Below are 22,783 nucleotides of genomic sequence, written 5' to 3' on the forward strand. Positions count from 1 at the left end.
TGCTGGTATCTGGTGAAGGGTTACCCCCCCATGGTCTATTCTCCGACTTTTTTTTGGACCGTTCATGGAGCGAGGAATAACTCAATATCCTGTCCGCCACGAGGCCAGGGGTTCACTTACATATGGAGAAACTTCCTATCAGCAGGGAGATAAAACGGAAGTAATATAAATACTGATTTTAAATCATGAGTGCCCACATGTACGTAGGGTGTACAGAATATGAACTACAATCGTCGAGCTGAAAATGATCCCAGTTCGGGGGGGGGGGGGAATTTGGATGCCAGTACCTGATTTGCTCCTTTTGTGCTATGCTCCAGTCCCGTAGCGAGCGCTAGGCAGGCCATAGCATCCGGGAAGAGCAGCATCGACATATATGCCGTACATAGCGAGGTGCAGAGAGTAATAGCACAGCATATCTAGTTGTTAACTGTGTTCCGTCTGTCAACTACTGCTGTGCTAGTTTTTGAGCGGATAGTTAAACTCCTCATTAACTCCGAGACTAGTTAACCCGTCATCTCGCTTTCCACGGGGTGGCTGGATTAGTTCCTCTCGATCAGCGTTCCGATAACCCGTTTACAGGATAATCTCTTACCTAGAGCAGTGACTTGCTGGTCGGACCTGCTAGCTAAACAGATGAACGAACAAGACGGATGTCCTGCATTGCGATCAAGCACGATTCCGTGCAAGACCATTGCTGGTACGACAAGGGTACATTGTGATCGTCTATTGGTCAAGGTGTCCAAGCCTCCCTGGGTCAAAAGGAGGTTAGCCTATGTGAACGGCTATTATTTCACGGCCAGGGGGACAGGGCAAGTCCCATAGTAATGGACCCTATATGTATAGTGCTGCTGCTGAGTTGAGTCTGCAGGATTTGCAGGCATTCCTCGTTTTTGGATTTTGTTTTTGCCATGTGTAGGATCGAGTTCCAGTATGTGCATGGTACCATTCTTATTATTATTATCTCAGAGGTCCCACAACCCGCCCTTGGTAGTCCATTACTGCGGGATATAAGTAAGAAGTATTATGATTATTATCAAGAGCTGACAGGCAAACCTTCAAGATCAAGGTTCTACCCTTGAGCTGGGGATCATAAACACGTGTTGAAGGCCGCTATTGCTCGTAAAGGTGGATACCCTCTCGTCCAAGCGGGAGGAACGATTGGATGAGGATTAAAACTTTGAATAGGAGGATTCGGACCGCATCTCCCGAGCAGAGGGACTGTGTGCCATGTACTCCATGGTACCCAGGATGTGCAACAAATACTATTTGGAATTTGTGCTTTTGAAAAAAAAAAGGGCGTCCCTCCCCCCTGTCAGAAAAATATGCATGGTCGCCCCGAGGAGACCGAGTTGGACCTTGTCCCACACGAGTTTCATCTTCAAAGTCTGATCCTTCAGCCAGGACGAAACTGTACGAGGCAGGGCAGGTTCTGCGGTCCTCTCCAATCACGTCTAGCGAGGACAGTCTCCTCGCACTCAGTACTCTTGTAATCAGTAATTTGTGCAGCAATGTCATTGCTCTCGGCATCCAGGCGTCCGGCCATACCACGAATCAGCCAATGCAAGAAGGCCCTTCTTCCCCCCCTCCCCGCAGACCGCAGACCGGGCGCAATTCAAAGGCGTGGCAGAGCATGGATGCCTGTCGTCACCCCCTAGCGGGCTGTGTTTTTGGAGGATCAGAGATCTGCCAGGGAGGTTGGAGAGAAGTTAACTCGTGGACTGCTTCTATATGGATATGGACTTGTTAGCACGAGGGAGATAATAGTGACAGCGACGCTTTTGCAAGCAGACTCAACTCCATCGCGAGACGTCGATCCCCAGCATCACATCCCTCTCATCAGCTCAGTGTCTCGATGCCTCGCGGTCTCCATCCAGCGTAGAACTGTGGCCCTGAAGCGGCCGTTGTTTTTCTTTTCTTGTGCGAGTTTCTAACATTTACAGCCCCTCGTCGAGTTGGTCGTAGCAATTACCGGAAAGGGAACACCGCCTTTGCTTTTCTGCCGGCGCATCGCAACCTCCGTTGCTTCTTCTGCGTCTTCTGCGTCTTCTGCTTCTACGTCTTTTGCTTCTTTCTCGGTGCATCTGCAGCTTCACGGAGGTCGAGGGGAGACACGGACGCATCGAAGATGGACATCTGTCCGGCGACGGGCTCAGGACGGTGTCTCCTCCGGGCGAAGTTGGCTGTTCATTGGGCTGTGCTGGTGATTTGTGGGAATGAGGCCTGACGGTTCATCCCTCTGGCTTCTGCACGCCAGAAACCTTCGATATATGCCGCCCTTTGCTGGAGGAGGCAGGGTTCGCAAGGATTGCTGATGGTGAGCTCGTCAAATCACCGACGAGATACCCCGGATGCCGCGTTTTTTTGGCTGTGCACATCAATCAGGCTAACCATACAACTATACGGAGTAGGGTTTGGCTATTAAGGCAGATAGCTCCCATGCAGTGAGAATCTGCTGCCTTACATGCTATAGAACACAAGATCAGGGCCAGTGGCATCTCTTCCTGTACCACACTCAAAAGTCCTGATCGACGATTTACCGGGAGGAGACGAGACACAAGAGTCTGTTCCAAGAAGAGTCGGGCGGTGCTCTAAACGTGGGACGGACTGACTTTCTAGCCTGAACCGGGCGCTGGTCAACTTCGAAAGTTAATAAGACTCTTACTCTCAGGTACGCTGTGATCTTTGTGTCGCAAGCCGATCCTTCTTTCCATGCATAATCGGCGCAACGGACCCGTGGTTCAGACGGATAACTAACTATGCGAGAGAGCAAGTCGAGGTGGTGGTGGTGGTGGTGGTGAACCTTTCCCTTCCATCCGGCGGAGTTGAGAGAAGATTGCGAAAGGCTGACCGACTGCCTTTGGGGTTAAACGGACAAATTGACTGATTTCGACCGAAGGGCCGCGTTCGAGCTTATTCGAAAAGGTTCCTGGCCCCCACGGGGATCTCTCCCATCGTTTACGCTCAGTTACTCAACAACAGAGTTCTCTTGTCATCTGGCACTCTCAGCTGTCCTACACACCACCAAACAATGTATTGAAACTCGATAAACCAGTACTGGTTGGCCATGCAGTCCATACGCACCAGGGTATGGCAGACTGGCAAATACGGTAACTGCTCATATCTCATCTGCTGGACTGGCAGGAAGGTTATGAAACAGTCCTGCATGAGAATCTGGCCCCCTTCTAGAAGGATGAGGAATGAAGCAAAATAACCTGAATTTCTTACTCTGTCAAATCAGTTAGTTACACTGTGCGAAAGAAGCAAAGAAACAGCAATGTTTTCCCTCCCCCTCTAACTTACCATTTTGGTTGGCTCTCCCACGAGTCCAGTTAGTCCGCGTGGATGAGTTCCTCCGCCCATTCCGATCATCCCAAAAACTCGAGACTCAACTATCACCCAAGGAAGAAGAAATGATTCAAATATATTTGTTTTCTCGGCCTTTCGCTTCCCCCTTCCCCCTTTACGTCGGTTTTACCGCCCAGATCATAACGCCGAAAACCTCCCATCGCTTTGTCACAGAGTACTCCGTATGAGCCAGTGCCCCAGTGCATTGCGGAACACAGGGCACACTCTCAAGTATACTCCGTACGCACTGCCGCACTCTGGCTTGACGGGCAGACTCCGTTGCTTGGACGTACCGCAGATCACTCGTTCATCACTCGTTCAGCTTCTTTTCCTTTTAAGCGCCGTGGATGCCTCGGATGTCAGCTGAACAGGGGTCTGCATGCAGCAGGCGAATAGTACGCTGGCTTGGGCGAAAGCTGAATGAGAAAAGAGAAAATCCCGCTACTGACATAATTTGCCTACCCGAGCTGAGGAAAAGAAGAGTTTGGCCTCATTCTGTACTGAGTACTTTCTCACTACTTTCGCTCTCTGCGGAAGACGGAGAAGAATCCGGAGGAAAAGTTTGTTTCTTTTGGCCCTCTACTTTCAGAACCTATTCGCTACACACTGGGTGCCTTAAAACTTTGAGAATTCGCTGGCTATGCGGTCTTTGTCTCAAGGCGGCAAGGCAGTTAAAAATAAACCAAACCTGAGCAAGGTAAAATAGGCTATTGACCACAGCCATGGTAACCGATCGAATCACGACGATTCATCTCGTTACACATGCAAGATGCCTTCTCTCCCGTGCGTGACTCATCAGAAAATATGCACAATTATTAATAAATATGGGTGTTAATTTTGGAGTTTTGCTCTGAACCAAAATATTTTCGCTCTAAAATCTTACTCCTTGTCCACAAGATGTCATCACAGCTCGAAAGTTTATACATGGAATATACGGGGTGTGTGGGAGGCTCACATTCATGGATAACACGATATGGTGATGCATACCGTCGACGGCGGGCAGCATACGTACTCTGAGGACGTAAGGGAGACGCTGTCTGCTATCTGTTGTCCACCCGGAGTTAGTTAACCACTGACAGGTGTGGAGTTAAGCAATAACTCCTCTGGAGTTAGTTACTGGCTAAGTCAAGAGTTATTTTGGGTCCAGTTTCTATTTTTGACTTCCTATTCTTAGAAACTAACCTTCATTTTCAGACGAATTACACACTACAGGTCAACTCCAAACAGAGCAATTCATGCGTACTTTGCAGATGGCTCTTAACATTCCAGCTGTCAAATAACTAACTAGTTAACCTTCCGTGATGCTTAAACCGGTTATTTCTGCGAATCATGCTATCGTTGCTCACTTGCAAAATAAACGACAATCTCGTTCTCGATACCGACATCTACATGAAGACGGGACACATCTTTCCCCGCCCAATAAGACTAGTTATTTGGCCCGTTAACAGAAAACACCGGGGTAGTAAGCCAAGCAGATCCAAGAGGATGGGAGGAGATTCTCTGGAGATAATGTCTTCCTTATGTCTCTTATATTTGACTACATCATACAAACGAAAAATAGTTACACGATTCTAATAATAGCACTGGTTCCAGCATTTCAAACACGACATCAGACACAAGGGGGTTCAACATTCGCTTGCTAGAGATGTGTACACAGCGTTCCAGCTACCTGCTTCTCTGGCCATGGACATGATACCCGGTGCAACCAGGACGAAATCAGCCGCTCAGGTTCCAACTTGTCAAGGACACCACAGAACCACCGAATTTTTCGGCGATCGACCGCACAGGGTGGAGCTGAATGTATTAGAGTGATAATTCTATCTGACGGATAAGAATCCAAGCAAGATGTTTGCATAGCCCGGATTCTCGTCGAGATTAAGATCTCTCAAATCATATCCCATACGCCAGCCCTACATACATACAATATGTGACCTGTAAACTCTTCGATAACATATTTGCGTTAATGGACAGTGTAAAAGCTACACATGTGTTGAACGCGCGAAATTACCAGTAGCATGGTAGCTGGATCACCGGAAGAAGTGAATTAGGGACAACGAATACTAGGATATCCTTGTGGCGGAGGAGTCTGGGATTCTATTTGATATTCCCCCGGGTTGGATTCATATTTTTGAAACTGAAGAATGATCAAGAAAATGGAGTAGCCATTGAGAAAGCAACATAACTGAGACATGGACAAAGTATGATATACAGCAAAGCCCCAGAGTGACTCTGAGGGACACATTAAGATATGCAGATCTAGTAGGATTAAAAAACAAGAGGTGAAGAAGGGTATTGGCATGAAAGTCTAGTCTATTTGCAAGACATGAAAAGGTAAGATTGTCGTAGCTTTTGGAGGGGAGTGCAGTGTGTATATATCAAAGGTGGAAAAGTAATATATGTGCAATGGCTCATGGGCCACGGAATAGCATCGAGTATTCCAATTGGAATACAACTATGCCTTTGTCTCGCTTTCTTGCCTTTGTGGCTGCTGTCCCTGCTTCACGCCAGACTTCCTCTTGGGGACACGGAGAAGCCAATACAAGCCGATGGCACCGACCATGTTGAAGGCAATATATCCGAACAAGATGCCGATGTTTCTCCAGCGTTCATCAAAGATGATGTTAACCCCCTTCAGGAAGGTGTCCGTATCGGCAACAGCGCAGAATTCGCACATGTCGGTGGCATCAGGGGTAAGAATTCGGCCTCCAGCAAATTTAGTGTAAGGACCCAGGTATTCCATGCACGTTTGTCCTGCAGCCGGGGTAAGACGGAGAATCTCGTTGGCAGCGCACACAATATCTGTTCTTCCAACTCCAGTAGATAATACGGCTGAAACGAAATATGTGAATGGAGATAAGCGGTACATGAAGATCCAGAATCCGGGCATGGCGGTTGGACTAACGAGGACACCGCAAAAGACGAGGGTTAGGGAGAAGCAAAGCAGGGCAATGTTTCCACCTGTTTCCGCTTGCTCGATACCGGCAATAACCATGGAACTGAATGTTGAACTGAACATGAGGAAGATCAGGATAAGTAAGAACATGGTGCCACTTCGTTCAGTCACGGAGTCGGTTGGGATTGCGTTCTTATAGAAGCCGATGGGGTAGTACCAGCAGAAGAAGGCGGGGACAGTTAGGAGGGCATTCCAGGGTATTTCAACGATGACTGATGATATCATAAATGCTATCCAGGAGTATGTTTTCGAGGGCCGTTCGCGGACTTCGTAAAGAGATCGTTGGATGACAAAGTAGGGCATCATTTGCTGTACAAGATTGGGGAAGAGAATCATGAACATGAAAATGGCGAACATTTGGTTCTGGATACCTTGCAAACTGACTTGTTCCTTGTAGAAGGTAAAACCAATGAATAGAGTCTATAGTGATATGTTAGTGATCAAACTAGTATAATCAAGGGAAAGGGGATGTTAGCATACCGGAACAATGGCAAGACAGGCTTTCGAGTAGATGTAGTCAGGACTACGCCAGTACTGCTGGAACATACGGTGCTGGACAATGAGATATTGCTTCCACAAGGGCATAGCAAATTCACCGTATCCAGCCAACCGGGGAGTTTGGGGCTTCTGTGAGAGCTCTGACTTTAGTTCTGCAAGATGACGACGAACTTCGACACGCTCTGCACTGTCCCTCCAAACGGCCGGCCAATCTATGTCGGTCTTCGAGCTAGGAGCGGCACCAATGACTTCTAACATCCATTCGGCAGGGTTTGCGTCTGGAGGGCATTTGGGGGCCCCCTTACTCTCGAAGTATTCAATGAGAGTAGACATATGTTTTCCTAGTTCACCAAAGTAAACGGTTCGTCCTCCAGAAGCCAAAAACAGGAGTCGATCGAACTCCTGCATCAACATAGCAGAGGGCTGATGAATAGTACACAAGACAGCTTGTCCGTGGTCCGCAAGCTTTCTCATCAGGGTACAGATTGACCAGGCCGTTTGACTGTCAAGCCCGGAGGTAGGTTCATCGAAGAAGAGCAAGAGGTCAGGCTTAGCCGCAATTTCAACACCGATGGTAAGGCGCTTGCGCTGTTCAACGTTTAGACCCTCGCCTAGGACACCGACGACAGCATTGGCGTATTCTTCCATTCCCAACATCTTGATAACTTCCTCGACGTAGGCAACCTTCTCCTCATATGGGGTAGTGTTAGGTTGACGGAGCAAGGCGCTGAATGTTAATGCTTCTCTAACAGTGCTGATTTCCAGGTGGAGGTCCTGTTGCTGAACATATCCGGTCTTACGCTGGAATGAATCATCACGGAGACGACCGTCAACGAGCATTTCACCAGTGACAACACCCATGGTAACACGGTTTGCAAGGACGTCCAAGAGAGTCGTTTTTCCGGCTCCAGACACACCCATCAAGGCAGTAAGAGTACCAGGCTTAACCCATCCATCGACATTGTCCAGGATACGTCTTGTCTCCTTTTTGATCTTGATATCGTAGCACACACTTTCCCAATGAAATACAGATGTTTGCTTCACAATGGTAGCAGTTTGGTCATGGCCAGAATTTTCTACTGGCTGCTTTTCTTGTGGGGATGCGGCTTCAGGGTCTTGCTTTTTCTTAGACTGCTTTAAAAATGCCGGAACCTTCCCCTTGGGGAAGACGAGAATCTCTCCCTTTGAAGGCTTAGCAGATACGAGTTCCGTGGCCGTGATGTAGACGAAAAGGAAGAAAACGAAGAAAGCAATTATAATGCCGTAATTCCTCCACATGTGAGATGCGTAGTAAGAATATGTTTCCCGGAGGAAGACATCACCGCTGACGGTTGGATTCCCAGCCATTGCTCCCTTTGCTGCGCAGATTTTGGATGTTCCCGAGGCATTGGAGTATCCGGGACCACTGGGTATATAGGCAGCACATTTAAATTCTCGGTCATGGAACTCGTTGATCATGAGGGACTCAAACGCGTACTGGATGGGGTTGATATAACTGATCCACTTGAACCAGGGTCGCATATCACGAACTGGAATGGTAAAACCAGTGTAGATAACCAACGCAAGCATAAAGATTGAGGTAGGAACCAAAGCTTGGGATAAGGTACGAGACACGGCAGCAATGGAACGGAAAACGTTAGACATGGTCAGGGTCGTGGTGAAGGAGAAGAGGAAGAAGATAAAGAAGTGACCAGGCGTTCTCCTCAGGTTGGTCATGAAATATATGATCAGATTGAACACGACAGCCACGGCCAATTTTGCAGGCATATCGACGAGTATAGAACTGATGGCTTCAGAGGATGGATGATATAGAGCATATTTATCATGTTTTTCCACGATGGGCCGTTGATGCCAGAGGGTCAAAATTTCCAGGGAACTAGCAAAGGCGTTCATGAGAATGGCAAAGAAAAGGAGAGAGCCACGGGAGAAGAAGCTGTCAGTGGTTTCTTGATGGTTATAGAACACACTGGCAATAATCAGGGACATGGCGATGTTTCCAATAATGGAGGTCAGGGTCATGGACATGTCTCCCTTCAGTCTCTGGAATCCACGCCACATGCAAAGTTTGATCTCCATGGGGTAAGAGAGGGTATATGGCGAGGACTTGCTGGTTGACCTGGACTTTTCAGCTGACCGAGAGGCTTGGAATTTCTGTAGCTGTTCGCCATGTAGCGGGTAGGTTTTATTGTATTCATCAATCTCCTGCATGAGAATTCGTCTGTCTTCACTTTCCTTCCATCGCTGAGCAAACTCAGCCGGTGTCTGGGGTACACGAGACTCGTAGCCAGGCCTGACTCTCCGTTCGGACGGACTGGTGACTGACGTTAAGAAGTCAGCAGTGGTCTGTCTGCTAGGACAGTCAAAGCCCATCTCGATGAAGTATTCTTTTGCTCGGACAGCGTTTCCAAAGTAGATCTGATGTCCCTCGTATAGAACAACCGCTTTGTCAAAGATCTATAGAAGGTGTTAGCTGCTACTAGAATTCCTCAAAAGAAACGAGCAGAACTCACGTCGTAGATTGCTTGACCGGCCTGATAGATGGCAACGATGGCAGTGGTTCCGGAGTATTTAGTAGACAAGCGGAGCGACTTGACAAATTCAAGGGCATTGGCACTGTCAAGGCCTCTGGTGCTGTTGTCCCAGCACTGTAGAGGACTTCCGCTAAGGGTTGTCTCTGCAATACTTATTCGCTTCCTCTCACCTCCAGATACACCACGGATATACTCGTTGCCGACCTGGGTATTGATGGTGTGCGACAGGCTAAGCATTGACATGACCATACTGCGCATATGTATGGCATATTGCTCTCGGGAGACACCTGGCAGTCTGTTTGCAGGAGCTCTGGCGCGAGCAGCGAAGTAAAGGGTATCTCCCACGGTCATCTGGGGGAAATGAGTTTCAGTTTCAGCCTGGTAGATGACTTCTCCCCTGAAGTTCTTGTGCATCTGCTCCCAGGAGATACCCTGATACTGGATATCGTTGCCTTCGTCAAGGTAGAGACCGTGAGTCTCACCCGATAGTGTCCGAAGAAGGGTTGAACAACCGCTATATGGATGTTAACAAGTGCCAATAAACAAATAGCAATAAAATATGCATACCTTCCAGGGCGTCCTAAGACTACAAGCATCTCGCCACTCTTGACAAGACCTTCAAAGTCTCTCAGAATATCTATACGGACCTTCTTCCGTAGCCCAAGCATACTCATGATACCACTCCATGCCTTAAGCGGAAGATTCCCAACATCACTCTGATAATCGGCTGCAGTTCCGTAGCCATGGACGTTCATATTCCGGAACGACACACCCGCAGTACGCTTGGGAAACCTCTCCGGGTCCCTTGATGTAATCTGGAGGATAGTCTTAAGCCATTTGGCTACATTGAAGCTCTTGCTATCCGGATTAAGCTCAGGATCCGACTCCGAGTCCAGGAACGGATTGATAACTTGCTGGGGTTCGTTCTCAACATCTAGACCCCCCTGGCGAGAGGCTCTGGAGAGTTGACGGGCTAGGTCCTGCAGCTCGGCAGCCTGTGATTGACTGATGTCATCGGTATCATAAGCGGTCTTTCCAACTGTCGTCGAGCTCGATCCGCTGCATTCAACATCTTCTTCATAGTTCAATTTCTCGTCCGGTCTGAGCTCCCCTGTGGGTTTAGTAACATTGGTCTCCTCTGCCGGAGCCATGCTGCTGATCTCTATGGACGATAGCACCTCCTATGCTGCCGGAAGTATGGACGACTATATTAATCGGTGATGTAGCAGGGGTGTGATTGGGTAATGGGTATGTATTGATGTTGATTTCTTCCTCTAGCCTTCAAAACGAATGTCTAGCACTTTGGTCAAAGGGAAATAGACATGCAGTGATGCACGAAAGTTCGGATTAAAAGTTGGTAGAGATTTATATTATTAGGAATTGATAAAATATACCCGGAAGAGACGACCACCGGTATAAAAAAGAAAAACAACAAAGATCCAAACCCACGAGAACTGCATGAAGGAAAGAGGAGGGAGAAGAAATAGAAGATGATCAAAAGTAAGGAAGAAGTAAAAAGACAACACGTACGGAGTACCCCATGCCGTTCCTTGACATATTGGAACCGATGCTTATCCGCGTTCCGGGATGGTTGCCCCGAACAGTAAACGCTGCGATCTCAGGACCCTGACCGACCAGCGTATGTTCAGGGCCCAATCATACGCCACCGAACGACTGTTGCAAGCACGGAAGCCGGAAAACAGCCATATCCGATAGACAACCAAGGGCATCTGTGCTTGTGTGGAGGCCAGGAGCAAAGTTTTGGCCTGTGGCGACCGCTTAGGCGTCCCAGACCGAGTCCGAGTGTCAAGACTGGTGTTATGTACCCGCTGTCTGGCAGCAAACAGTGAGATATGACATGTAAATCTACCACACAAGGCACGGCCCGTGCAGATGCATCTCTTCATTATTGTGTACATTGACTTGTGCACCGTAAAGCACATGGCGGTCCTACATGGCATGTCAGCACGATATCGCACAATAGACGAGACTACCCACGATCCCCATTGTCTGGGACACCAAGCCAAGTGCCCCATATAGTGCACGGCGTCTCTGTCGACATCTCTCTCGGCTCCTGAGTCAGGCGATGGCGAAAAGGGGCTGCAGATGGAGCGAGCAGCTTGCGTGGGATGGCCGAGTTTCGTGCAGGAGGAGAACGGAAGCGGCTTTTCGCTACCCGCCGTATCGTATGTATCGTGTACAGCAAAATTACACGCTTCAATACAGCTGATTAAGCAGAAGAAACGCTCCGTTCCGGCTTGGCGTGATGGCGGATGCAAGACGGACCGAGGCATCAGGGGGGCCCGGGCAGGCGGTAGGTTGGCAGACAGCTTGACAGGCAGCTTGACAAGCGGGTTGATGTAAGGGATAAGATGTGGTACAAGCGAGTGGCTGGCCACTTGGATCAGAGGAGACCGGCACTGTGTTTAAAAGTACCTTGTTGACGATTTTGCAGGCTTAGATAATGTACATATGTAACTGATTCCTCAATCGCTATCATTGCGAACCACAGGGTACCGAAGGCTTTACTCTGAAATGCGCACCCATCTTGCTTTCGTAACATAGGTAATCAATTTCCAACGGCTGTACGGAGTATCATCTCCAGTAAATATGTTCCTTTTTAGCCGAGCAGGAGTTATCGGTTACTGCGCTGGCGGCTATTCTGGCCAATTAAAGAACGCTTCCATTGTTCGGGAGGCTTGGCGGTAGTAGACTTTATGAGCATTGAGCTGTAGTAGGGCGAAAACAACAAGAACCTCCCCTTTAATCATTACTGACAGACAGGGGCCCCCGTGGACAATACTCAATAGACGGTAGGGCGGAAAGTGCAGCAGAGACGTACGCATACTTGCAGCTGAGACATGTAGCCGAGAATTGTGGAGGGGTGTAGTTAAGCAGGGTCAGTCATTGGATGTTTCAGCTCATCCTGCATACTTAAGTTGTCATGGAATCTATTGCTATAGTGGCTGGCTGATAATATATTATTAAACATTCGAAAAGACACTTGGAAATCCAACGCGCTAAAGGTGAGAGCGAGTATGAAGCAGATTTTGAAAGGCTTGAAGGAGGGAGGTAACACGAGGTGAGCTTGTAGTTAGCTGCCAGGCTTCCGAACCGTATGAAGTAGAAAAGGTATGTGCACGAAGGGAAGACAAAAATCAAAAAAAGCAAGGTGTCAATAAGTAACAGTGAAAGAGAGTTCTTTGTCTTATTGTCGCTGATAATTAGGCAGTTCGTAACTTTCGTCCAGTGGCCGCTCGGAGCCGTGGGTTGGGTGTCGCTCGACGCCAGCTGACCACATAGTTCCCTGAGTCTGGCCGTCATCGTACATTCCCTGGGTGTCCACGCTGCCAGAACGTGGGTCTAGAGTTCGAGGTTGATCTGGGCCAGGAGCTGGGGGAGCTGATGCTTGGGTTGGGGCCGAAGCCGGGCCAGACTCCTCATCTGCCACGGAAGCGTGGTATCGTCCTTGTTCCAGGTCTTCATACCGGCCGCCTCCGTCACGCGTTCGACTCCGTGACGGTGTTCCTCTACCGCTTCCCATACGACCGAAAAACCGACTCCGGTAGACAGACGAAGAGACACTTCCTCTTGACTGGGAGAAGTTGGGGCGATGGGAGTCGTTTGAGCTTCTCAGATTAGTTGGGGTCCTTTCCAGAGGTGCATTAGCTCGCTCTTGAGAGTCTTTTTCTTGCTGGCGGCGTTCAGCTGCTTCGAGGTTAGTAGAGCGTACAATATCCTCTACACGATGACCACGGTCCCAGTATACATCCGATATCATGTCGTCTGAGCTCAAGGCTTTCATGCCGAGGGAAAAGTCAACTCGTTTGTGAGTACTGGTCTGGGATCGATTTGAGGCCGTCGTCCCGGATCGGTCACGGTGTCGAAGGATAGACTGGGTATGGTGTGGAGGCTGTACAGCCGAGGATGAAGCTAGATCACCCAGGGCATCGCGTGCTTCTGACGTCTGCGATACATCCGTCATCCCTCCAGGGGTGTTGGCACCATAAACAGGAGTGGTTGTATATTGTGGCGGAGCACCTTGATGAGCGATATGAGCTGGAAGATCAGATCGGTATCCGACAAGGTTCATGCGTGGTCCCTCAATGTTGAGCTCCTGTAAACAGATCATCAAGTTGCAAATGAATTTGTTACGGCGCTGCAGACGAAGAAGTTCATTCTGCCAGTTTGACTTGTAGAAGAAGACCACGTTGAGTGTGATAGAGTAGTTCTCCGTCACCTCCTTAAGTTCAGTCAACACCTGGGTCTGGAACTCGCGCTTCTCCGAAGTGACGAAATCTAGGAGTCTCTGTCGTAGGGCGTCGATCTGCTCGAGCGTGGTGCCATATTTTATTATAACAGGGACAGCTTCGGCAAGGCCACCGCTACGCCTCTGGTTGAGGATAAAGAGAGTGTTCAGATAGCTGTTTGGAGCTTGGACAACATGGCCTTGCATCTTCTTGAATTCCGTATACAGGAGAGCAATTTCCTTAACGAAATAATCGTCTCCTGTGAGATTTGCACCAGTATTACCGTAAATAGACACTCGATCACCAACATCGAAAGGATGCTTGACGAACACAAAAATGATACTCTGTAGGAACTCCTGAGCTGTAGCAGAGAAAAGCCAGGATAGAGCCAACAAAGTTGATCCGGCGGATGTAAGGACTCCAGCGGTCGACGCTGAGATGAGGGATAGGAAAACCAAGATAGTGATGACAACAACGATAAAGAAAAATACGTCGTCAAGCTTGGAGACGACAGAGTCTAGATCCTTGAGAGATGCAGTGATAGATTTCCGCTCCTTTCCAGTCTCAGTGCAAACAGCTTCCAGCTCCTCCATTGAGATGTCACCATTCATGTCCTTATCAAACATCTGGAAGGCAGCATCAGCTTCGTCGTTGTTATCGAATGCTGACTTGAGATCCCCAGCGAAAACAGTATCGAAGCCATCTTTAACAAAGGTGCGGTATAAGCGACGGGCTAGCACTTGACTTCCAGAAGTAGAACGAAGTAGGGTTAAGACTACCTGGTGAGGATCCCTGCTTGAATTGACACGTCTACCGGTAAAGTCACCTGCAACCGCACCGGCAACGTCTCCGACTTTACTGAGGGCTCCGCGAGCAGCTCTCTGGGCTCGGTCAGCATACATCATGGGAGTTCTGGTACCTGAACTGCGCTTTTCAGACTTCTCTTCCAGATCCGAGTCGTTCATAGTCGTGTGTTCCCTGGAATAGGCATACAGCTTAGCCAGACTGCCGATCTGAAACTTGTTGATTTCAATCCGGTCTGCGTATGTTCGCAAGTGAAAGCTGATAGCGATAAGCTGGATTATCAGCTTCTCGATAAGATTCAGCGTCATGCCGACGAAGATCGAGATGATGATCTTGTTCACAATCACCTCCCACCTTTTAACCGTGCGGTCCCCGTCAACATGGTGGGTTATCATTGTTGGTAAAAATGAGATTTCTATGCTTAACCACCAGAAGAACAGCGAAGCTGGCAATTCCAATTGAGCGGACAGATCCCGCCACTTCTTCGAGTTATTGGTGAATAAACTGGCGATGATGGCCACAGGGTATTGGAGAAATTTGGCGACAATTCTACCCGCCCAGAGGGTGAGCCAGACAATCTCCAGCCAGACTGAGAACCAGAGGAGGCTGACGCCACCAACGGTGGCATCCTTGAAGACAAAGGCGCCGAGCAACAGTGGAATGAGTATGATGAGCACTAGCGGGATAATGTAGGTGAAATAGCGTACGAGAAAGCTTGACTCGTGGACCTTCTTGAAGAAACGAGCGATGGAGGTAGTAGGATTCTCTGGTGGTTTGTAGAGCGAGGCATGTTCATGGATGGGGTTCGTAGCCGTGTCAAACTCATCCACGGGCTCTGTCCGGTGAGAGCGGGCAGGCCGAATAGAGAGCGACCTTTCTATATCCGAAGCTTCCGCGTTGGACACCATGCGCTCTGCCTGCAGCATAGTGATATCATCGTTTAGACGATTGGCCTTTTCTCGATCCTGCGAGGGAGTAGTGTTCAGAAGCCCGTGCTCGTCGTTTTCTGGAGGTTCAACGAGCATCTGCACCCGGTTCCCCTTATCATCCACCATGTCTTCTTCAACGGGCAAGTTGTACTGCTGGCCAGCTTCTGCCTCTCTAGGCTGTTCGTCGGATGCGGTTCCAGTGTTGTACTTGGGCTGGGCGCCCTCGTAAATTGGGGTCGACATCTTGTATCAGGTCCGTAGTCTTTGTCCTGCTTCTAGCGAGGAAGACACATTCCTTGCTTGTAATTATATATTCCAGCAACAGGAATCGAATCGATGGCAAGTTTCCTGTTCTTGAGTGTGTCTCGACCTTCCACGGGATTACGGAGGAGTCGTGTCGCAACAGCGATGAGTCGAGATCGAGAAGAACCGCCAGCGATCCGCGGAGATGTGGGAGAGAAATAGAACTGAATAGAACCTGAAGAATCTTGGAAGGAACCGGCCTCTTTACCTGCAGCGGATCTACCGACATATTAATACGGGCGTCTTCCCACCCGATGGAGTGAATGACGACCGGGAGCTCTCGTCATCAAAGAGTAAAAAAAGGGAACAAATAACTACCCAGGCCCCTTGGCGCGACTCCACCACTTATCAACGTTCCCACTGACAAGCGGGCACCAGGGGCAAAAACTCTCGAAAGCTGCCTTCGGAAACCCGCTGCTACCAATTCCCAAGAGTAAGAGTGGAAGCTGTTATATATATAGAGTGGCCTGGCCAGAGCCCCGTTGGCCATGGCATATAAATTTCCTGTTCTCTCGCCTAACACGTCAAAGACAGTCTCGGACAAGATGCCCCGGTGGTGTTAGAGCTCTCCAGGGTGGCAAAGACAGGGCGATCTTATCACATTCAATTGTGTTATTGCAGACAAGAACTCAACCTTGTGTCATGGATCGGAGACGGCGGACGAGTAATAGCAGCACGCACATGAACAGCCAAGCAAACTGCGACAACTGCGTCAGGATTGACGGTCCCAGACACCGAGGAGAAGCTAGGATTCTAGCCCTGCTGCACAGTCTCCATAACTGGTGGAACCGACAGTTAACCTTCTTCGATGTTACCCTCACACTGCGTAAACTCCATCATCTTTTGTCGGGTCGGTAGGTTTGTAAGTAGCTTTTCGTTTTCTTTGTTCTTCTTCTTCCTCTTCGTGTTTCTTTCGGGATAAGAAGACGTCTCTCTTTTAAGGTAACTATTAAGGTTGGTGAGCTGGGAGCGGCTCAGCCGCGGATGGCGCTTAATAGAGCCGAAAGAGGCAAAAAGAGCCTCATCCTTGACCACCAACTGGTGACGCAGTTACATACTCGGACATCTTCTCTCCGTGGTTGCTGGTCTTGTTTTCTATTGAAGAAGTCCGGGCGCCATCGGATGTGCTGGTGTCGCTGAGGACCATTGAGTACAAATTTGACCGCTTGTGCATATTCGACAGTTTAGAGGCCAGCTATTCTTTTGGATGGCAGAAATTCATCTTATACTCGGGCTCAACGAAGATACTCAGTCACTACAGCAGCCGTAACATCTTCCATTCTTTGGAGAGTTCTAGACCTAACACCAGGGACTCCCGAGCCGGGTCCTTGGTAAATGCTACCCAACCTGTGTCACCATTGAGCCCAAGCTTGGTCAAAATCCAAGAGACGAGTGCACGATTCATCCGAAGGACCGGGGGCTCGTCGATTTTCTAGCCCGGCCTGCCGCAAATCTAATACTAGGCACATGCATCGTAGTTATCTGTAACATCACTTTGCCTACGGAGTACATCCCCCCCATGAATAACTCCATTATTACTCCGTGTTCTATAGAGTCATTCCTGCAGGATACAGGGACCCTGGAGAGGTTTGGGCAAGGTATTGAGCACAAGCCGATGGGGTGTGATTGTTTATATGAGCAAACCCCAGTGTCAGCTCTATGTTTTTTTTCAGCACAGGGTTAATGGTCTGATGGTTCCAGCGTCTTCTCCATAGACAAATCTAGAGCTTTGAAAATTATGCACTGACCACGTTAATCAACCAAACCTTCTTTACACAGTGGGCTGTCCCAGTTGGCGCATTAAAGACTCTGTATTTTCTAGTAAGCTAATGTTGATAATGGTTTTGGCCAGCGAGGTAGTTAGGAATGCAGCCATAATTGGCTCTATTCTTGTCCCGCTTTTCAGAAGATACCTAGCCGCAGCGGAAGATATGACTCTCCTCAAAGTCCCTATATAACTAACCGGTTAACTACTCCAGAGTCCAGGCTCAATATCAGACATCGTAGTCGGTTACCCACGCGGAAAGACAGCAGGACTGTATTCAAGTCAGTGGAAAGTAAGGTAATTTAAGATCACTCTTAATCTTTCTTCATCACCGTGCTAGTGTACGGAGTAGGCGTTGGTATGAATGCTTTTTGCAGGTCCCATCTTGTCAAAAGAAATTAAGCTATTAGTCAGCATTTAATATAAAATAAACGAATAAGGTGACGTTTACTGTAAATTAGCCAATGAAGAAAAGCAATTTCAATTATGATATATATGACAGCTTTTGATTCGTTGAATTAACATCATAGCTTTTGTCTATTATATAATCAATGCTTCTCACCGCCGACACTCATCTGGTAACTTATCGTGTGTTTTCTGCATATTCATTGATGTATGGGCCTTGTTAACTCCATGCCAAACACTGCTCGAAATAATTCTACAATACCCCGTAGTGTGCGTTCGACTCAGGCAAACAGAGTACAGAGAAGAGAAGGCGGACGAAGTGAAAGCGTTGAGAGATAAGCCCCTGAGCGAACCTAAACCTTGATATTTCCATCGCTAGGAACAGGATTGTCACAGTGACAACAATTCCACAGTTTTAGCCTATCCACAGAGCCCTTCTGTTTCTCTTGTTGAAACTGTACTCAGTACGGAGCATGCTTCCTCAATGCCCTTTCCAAGAAATGCAATGTCTCAAGACTCATAAATAGACCTATCTCTCAACGTCTTTCCCCTGAAAAAAAAAGGGGTTCAACCTATATTTTGACGTGAGTAATGGGGCCACGTGACCCGTGAGCCATGGATGGAGGAGGACCCGCGTCCGCCGAGTAAACAGAACAAGGCCGTTGTTGAAGCAGCGCATGCAGCAGGTTATGCATAACCACTCGACCTGTAATCGCCTCCCGCACCTTGATAGAAGAGTAGAACGGTAGAACCGGCGGGAGGCAGAGGACGGCGGAGAGGGAGCGCAGCGAGAAAGGAGGGCGTCTTAGTCAGCTTGTTTACGGGGGAGAAAAGCGCCCAAACCGGATTGGGAACTAGCGCGCACACGTCGATCCGTCGAAAGGGCGAAAGTCGCAGGGGAGGAAGAAAGCGCTCGACTTTCTCTTCCTCTTCTTCTTCCTCTTCAACATCTCCGTCTTCACAACAAGACTTCTGTCAACACACGAGACTCTCTCTCCCTCCTTTCTCCCTTTCTCTATTCTCCCCTCAGTCGTCATCACCATCCTACAGTCACCATGAGAGGCGAGGTACGTGGTCTGCTCGTTTGTTGTTGACGGGAACCCCTGACCTCCCCAAGCTCCCAAACACAGACCAACTTCTGGCTGCCCAAGCCGAGTCCACGGTCCCCCCCATTACACGACCGTCGACAGACACCTGTCTACCTGCTTCGGCTTCATGCTAACTGTCTGCTGTCTCGTCAATTAGGTCTGCCATCTTCACATCGGCCAGGCTGGCACTCAGCTCGGTAACAGTGCTTGGGAGTTGTAGGTTCACCGCCTTTCGTTACCCCCTCCCGATTGGGAAATTGGGCAGAAAAAAAAAAATACGACTCCAGCTTGTCTCGACAGCGAGAAGAAAGGACGATGGAGAGCCGGTTCAGCATGCATGGAATGGATGAGACTGACGAGAGACGCGTTCAGGTACCTCCTCGAGCACGGTTTGAAGGCTGATGGCCGTCTCGACCCCGAGGCCACTGATATCGGCGAGCCAGGCTCCTTCGAGACTTTCTTCACCGAGACCAGAGACAACAAATATGTCCCTCGCTCGATCTTCGTCGACCTTGACCCTTCTGTACGTACTGTGGCGGTCAATACTGTGCCATTGGGCTCTTGACTGACCAGATATACAGCCAATTGACGAGATCCGAACTGGTCCTTACCGCCAGCTCTTCCACCCTGAGATGTTGATCAGTGGAAAGGAGGATGCCGCTAACAACTGTACGTAACAACGCCAATCTCTCAGCCAACACTGGGTACTAACTGGAAACAGATGCTCGTGGTCACTACACCATCGGAAAGGAGCTCGTCGACAATGTCATTGACCGCATTCGTCGTGTTGCTGGTGAGATTTAGCCCCTCCCTCGCGTGTGATTGGTCCGTGCTAAACAGTGCATCACAACTCATGCAGACAACTGCTCTGCTCTCCAGGGCTTCTTGATCTTCCACTCCTTCGGTGGTGGTACCGGTTCTGGTTTCGGTGCTCTCCTCCTTGAGCGTCTCTCCACTGACTACGGAAAGAAGTCCAAGCTGGAATTCGCCGTCTACCCAGCTCCCCGTGTCTCTACCGCCGTTGTTGAGCCATACAACGCCGTTCTCTCCACCCACAGCACCATTGAGAACTCTGACTGTACCTTCTTGGTCGACAACGAGGCAGTCTACGACATCTGCCACCGTAACCTTGACATCCCTCGTCCAGGATACGAGCATCTCAACCGTTTGATTGCTCAGGTTGTCAGCTCCATCACCTCCTCTCTCCGATTTGATGGCGCTCTCAACGTCGATCTCAACGAGTTCCAGACCAACTTGGTGCCATACCCACGTATCCACTACCCATTGATCAGCTACGCTCCTGTTGTCTCCAGCAACCGAAGCTCCCACGAGTCCTTCAAGGTCCATGACCTTACCTTCCAGTGTGCGTATTTCATCTATTTGTTCATCCTTTTGTCAACGATGCTAACACGTCTATATAGGCTTCGAGCCAAACAACCAGATGGTCGTCTGTGACCCACGCAACGGAAAGTACATGGCTGTTGCCCTTCTGTACCGTGGTGATGTTGTTCCACGCGACTGCACTGCTGCTGTTGCCGCTCTCAAGTCCAAGGCCTCCTTCAACCTTGTTGAATGGTGCCCAACTGGATTCAAGCTCGGAATCAACTACCAGAAGCCAATGCGTGTTCCTGGTGGCGAGCTTGCTCCTGTCGACCGCTCCCTCAGCATGCTTTCCAACACCACTGCCATTGCTGAGGCCTGGAACCGTCTCGACCACAAGTTCGACCTCATGTACTCCAAGCGTGCCTTCGTTCACTGGTACGTTGGTGAGGGTATGGAGGAAGGTGAATTCTCTGAGGCCCGTGAGGATCTCGCTGCTTTGGAGAAGGATTACGAGGAAGTTGCCAGCGACAGCTTGGATACTGAGGGTGATGAGGGTGCCGAATACTAGATGCTCCCTCTCCATCTATGCCTCGTTTTTGCCCTCTCTTTCTTCCTGGACCCTTTGAATTTTAAAAAACCAAAATAATCAGGAGAATGGAGAATTGATATCCCACCCTACTACTTCTTGCTGTTATGCTGCGTCAATATCCCCATATCCTTGATTTTAATTTTGTCAATTAACACTATACCTTTTGCCCCTTTTTTGCTCAGCACGCAGATCACACCCATGCGGACACCTTGACTGTCACGCATTCCTTCTTTAGTATGCAGAGTATGCCATTAAGTGTTTTACCACGACGTACTGAAGGATCCGTCAACTAATAAATATACTTTACCTATTCCATTAGTTATTTTCCGACCATCGTCCTTACGTAGTGAAGCCAAGTTCAGTTCTTGAATATGTACAAAGGCAGTAAGATATTTTTCAACCTGTAACTATATGCAGGAACCCTGATACATAACCTGTTCCTTTATAGCTAGCCCCCCGCCCCCCCAAAACGCCAGCATCTAACCCTCCCCGAGGCAAGACACAAGAAAGCTACTGGTACAGTGGAACAACTACGCGGAATCCAGTTCCTTCAACACCGCCATCACCCTCTCATACGTCCACATCGTCACAGCACTTGCCGGTGCAGCCTTGATCAAACTCACCGTCAAGCCCCTGTACAGCCCCCTAACACCCTGTGTCCTCACAATAGTCCGGATAGTGCTTGCCACACCGTGATACTCGGGTATATTCACATGCACATACTTCGACCTCGTCGGCCCCTGAACCTGCAACCGCTTCCTAACAAGATCCAGCGGAAACACGCCCGTCTTCGCCATAACACTCGCAATCATACCGGCTGTAGCATCTCCTGACCCAAAAGGCAAATCAACACTACTTATCGGTTTCCGCAGCGCTTCATATGCAGCGAAAAACAGTCCCATGTATGGAACAACTTGGGCAACGGCCGCACTAACACCGCGGAAGAACCCGCCTGCTCCTTCATAGCGGTATATATCCCGCACAGAAGATACAAGGGAATTGTATACTTTGTTGTTCCCCTGGGCTGCAAAGCGGGTACGTAGCAGGTCGAACGGGTACGTTGATGCTGTTGCTACGCCGCCTGCCGCGGCGCCGCTTATAAATGATTCAACTGGGCTGGGGACTCGGTGTTGAGGAGGCAGAAGGTGTAGAAGTTGCGTGACGCTGCGATACGCAGTGAATTGGATTCCGCCATAGCAGATGTAGAGGATTTCAGCGGGAATGTTTCCTTTCCAGAGACCCTGTGTTTGATTATTAGTATCAGAAACGTGGAAGCGCGAGAGCATTGCTACTTGAGACGACGTACTGTGATGCCTTCCTGCCGCGCTATAGCGACAAGAGTCGAGATGGTTCCCTTGTATATCGGGCCCTTGACATCACGGTGCGAAAGAGGATCAGACAGAGAATGGATCTGCAGTTGTAGCCGTATCTTTACAACGTCTAGAGGCGCGATGCAGAATCTAGATTTGTATCCATCAGTCTCACTCTTCCTGCGATTAAACACATCAGTGCAAATACCTCGAAACAAGCCCGGCTATGGCACCTGCGGCCACCACTTGAGTTCGATTGCCCTATTAAAAAGCCCAATTAGTCTGATGAAGCGTTGGAACGCCATATTGAGTATGATACAATTCACTGCCTACCTCATCCTTTAAATGCTCACCACCCGCCGACATTCATCAAACAGCATCAAGAAAAGGGCCACAACCGGGGAAAATCCGCTATAATTAAGGCACAGGCGGCTCAAAGATCCGACTTTCACATGAAATCAGGAACCAGAACGGACAGAAACGAGTGTGAGTGAAAAATGCCCCGGACAGCCTGCTAGAGACGAAAGTTCCGCCCAAGAAACTTTTTGTTGAGCTTTGAACTCGTTATTGACTTTAATTCTGCTTATGTAAGGCGGTTGTTCATGCCGAGGCTTTCCTTTTCTCGAGATGCATTTCGAGACTTGGAGCATCGAGTTTCAACTACAGCATATAGAGTACAACAACACTCAG

At 49.0% G+C, this 22,783-nt stretch overlaps 4 protein-coding genes across 4 annotated transcripts; 1 reads left to right on the plus strand and 3 right to left on the minus strand.

Moving 5' to 3' along the window:
• Window positions 1–5,797: 5,797 nt before the first annotated feature.
• On the minus strand, window positions 5,798–10,478 carry TRV_02180 (ABC multidrug transporter, putative; the record flags this gene model as incomplete). The annotated part of the gene is made up of 4 exons (XM_003023626.1): window positions 5,798–6,718; window positions 6,779–9,250; window positions 9,307–9,841; window positions 9,895–10,478. 4 exons carry the CDS (start codon window positions 10,476–10,478, stop codon window positions 5,798–5,800), a joined length of 4,512 nt encoding a protein of 1,503 aa, XP_003023672.1.
• Window positions 10,479–12,535: 2,057 nt separating this feature from the next.
• On the minus strand, window positions 12,536–15,553 carry TRV_02181 (uncharacterized protein; the record flags this gene model as incomplete). The annotated part of the gene is made up of 1 exon (XM_003023627.1): window positions 12,536–15,553. One exon carries the CDS (start codon window positions 15,551–15,553, stop codon window positions 12,536–12,538), a length of 3,018 nt encoding a protein of 1,005 aa, XP_003023673.1.
• An 855-nt stretch (window positions 15,554–16,408) lies between these two features.
• Window positions 16,409–16,760, minus strand: TRV_02182 (uncharacterized protein; the record flags this gene model as incomplete). Its single annotated transcript, XM_003023628.1, has 2 exons — window positions 16,409–16,559; window positions 16,672–16,760. 2 exons carry the CDS (start codon window positions 16,758–16,760, stop codon window positions 16,409–16,411), a joined length of 240 nt encoding a protein of 79 aa, XP_003023674.1.
• Window positions 16,761–18,402: 1,642 nt separating this feature from the next.
• On the plus strand, window positions 18,403–20,762 carry TRV_02183 (uncharacterized protein; the record flags this gene model as incomplete). Its single annotated transcript, XM_003023629.1, has 8 exons — window positions 18,403–18,469; window positions 18,642–18,850; window positions 19,029–19,087; window positions 19,172–19,394; window positions 19,453–19,540; window positions 19,593–19,664; window positions 19,731–20,234; window positions 20,293–20,762. The coding sequence occupies 8 exons, from the start codon at window positions 18,403–18,405 to the stop codon at window positions 20,760–20,762; spliced, it is 1,692 nt and encodes a 563-aa protein (XP_003023675.1).
• Between the last annotated feature and the right edge of the window lie 2,021 nt (window positions 20,763–22,783).

This window comes from Trichophyton verrucosum (assembly GCF_000151505.1).
Source record: "Trichophyton verrucosum HKI 0517 chromosome Unknown contig00202_1.f1.exp, whole genome shotgun sequence".
Classification (NCBI taxonomy): Eukaryota; Fungi; Ascomycota; class Eurotiomycetes; order Onygenales; family Arthrodermataceae; genus Trichophyton; species Trichophyton verrucosum.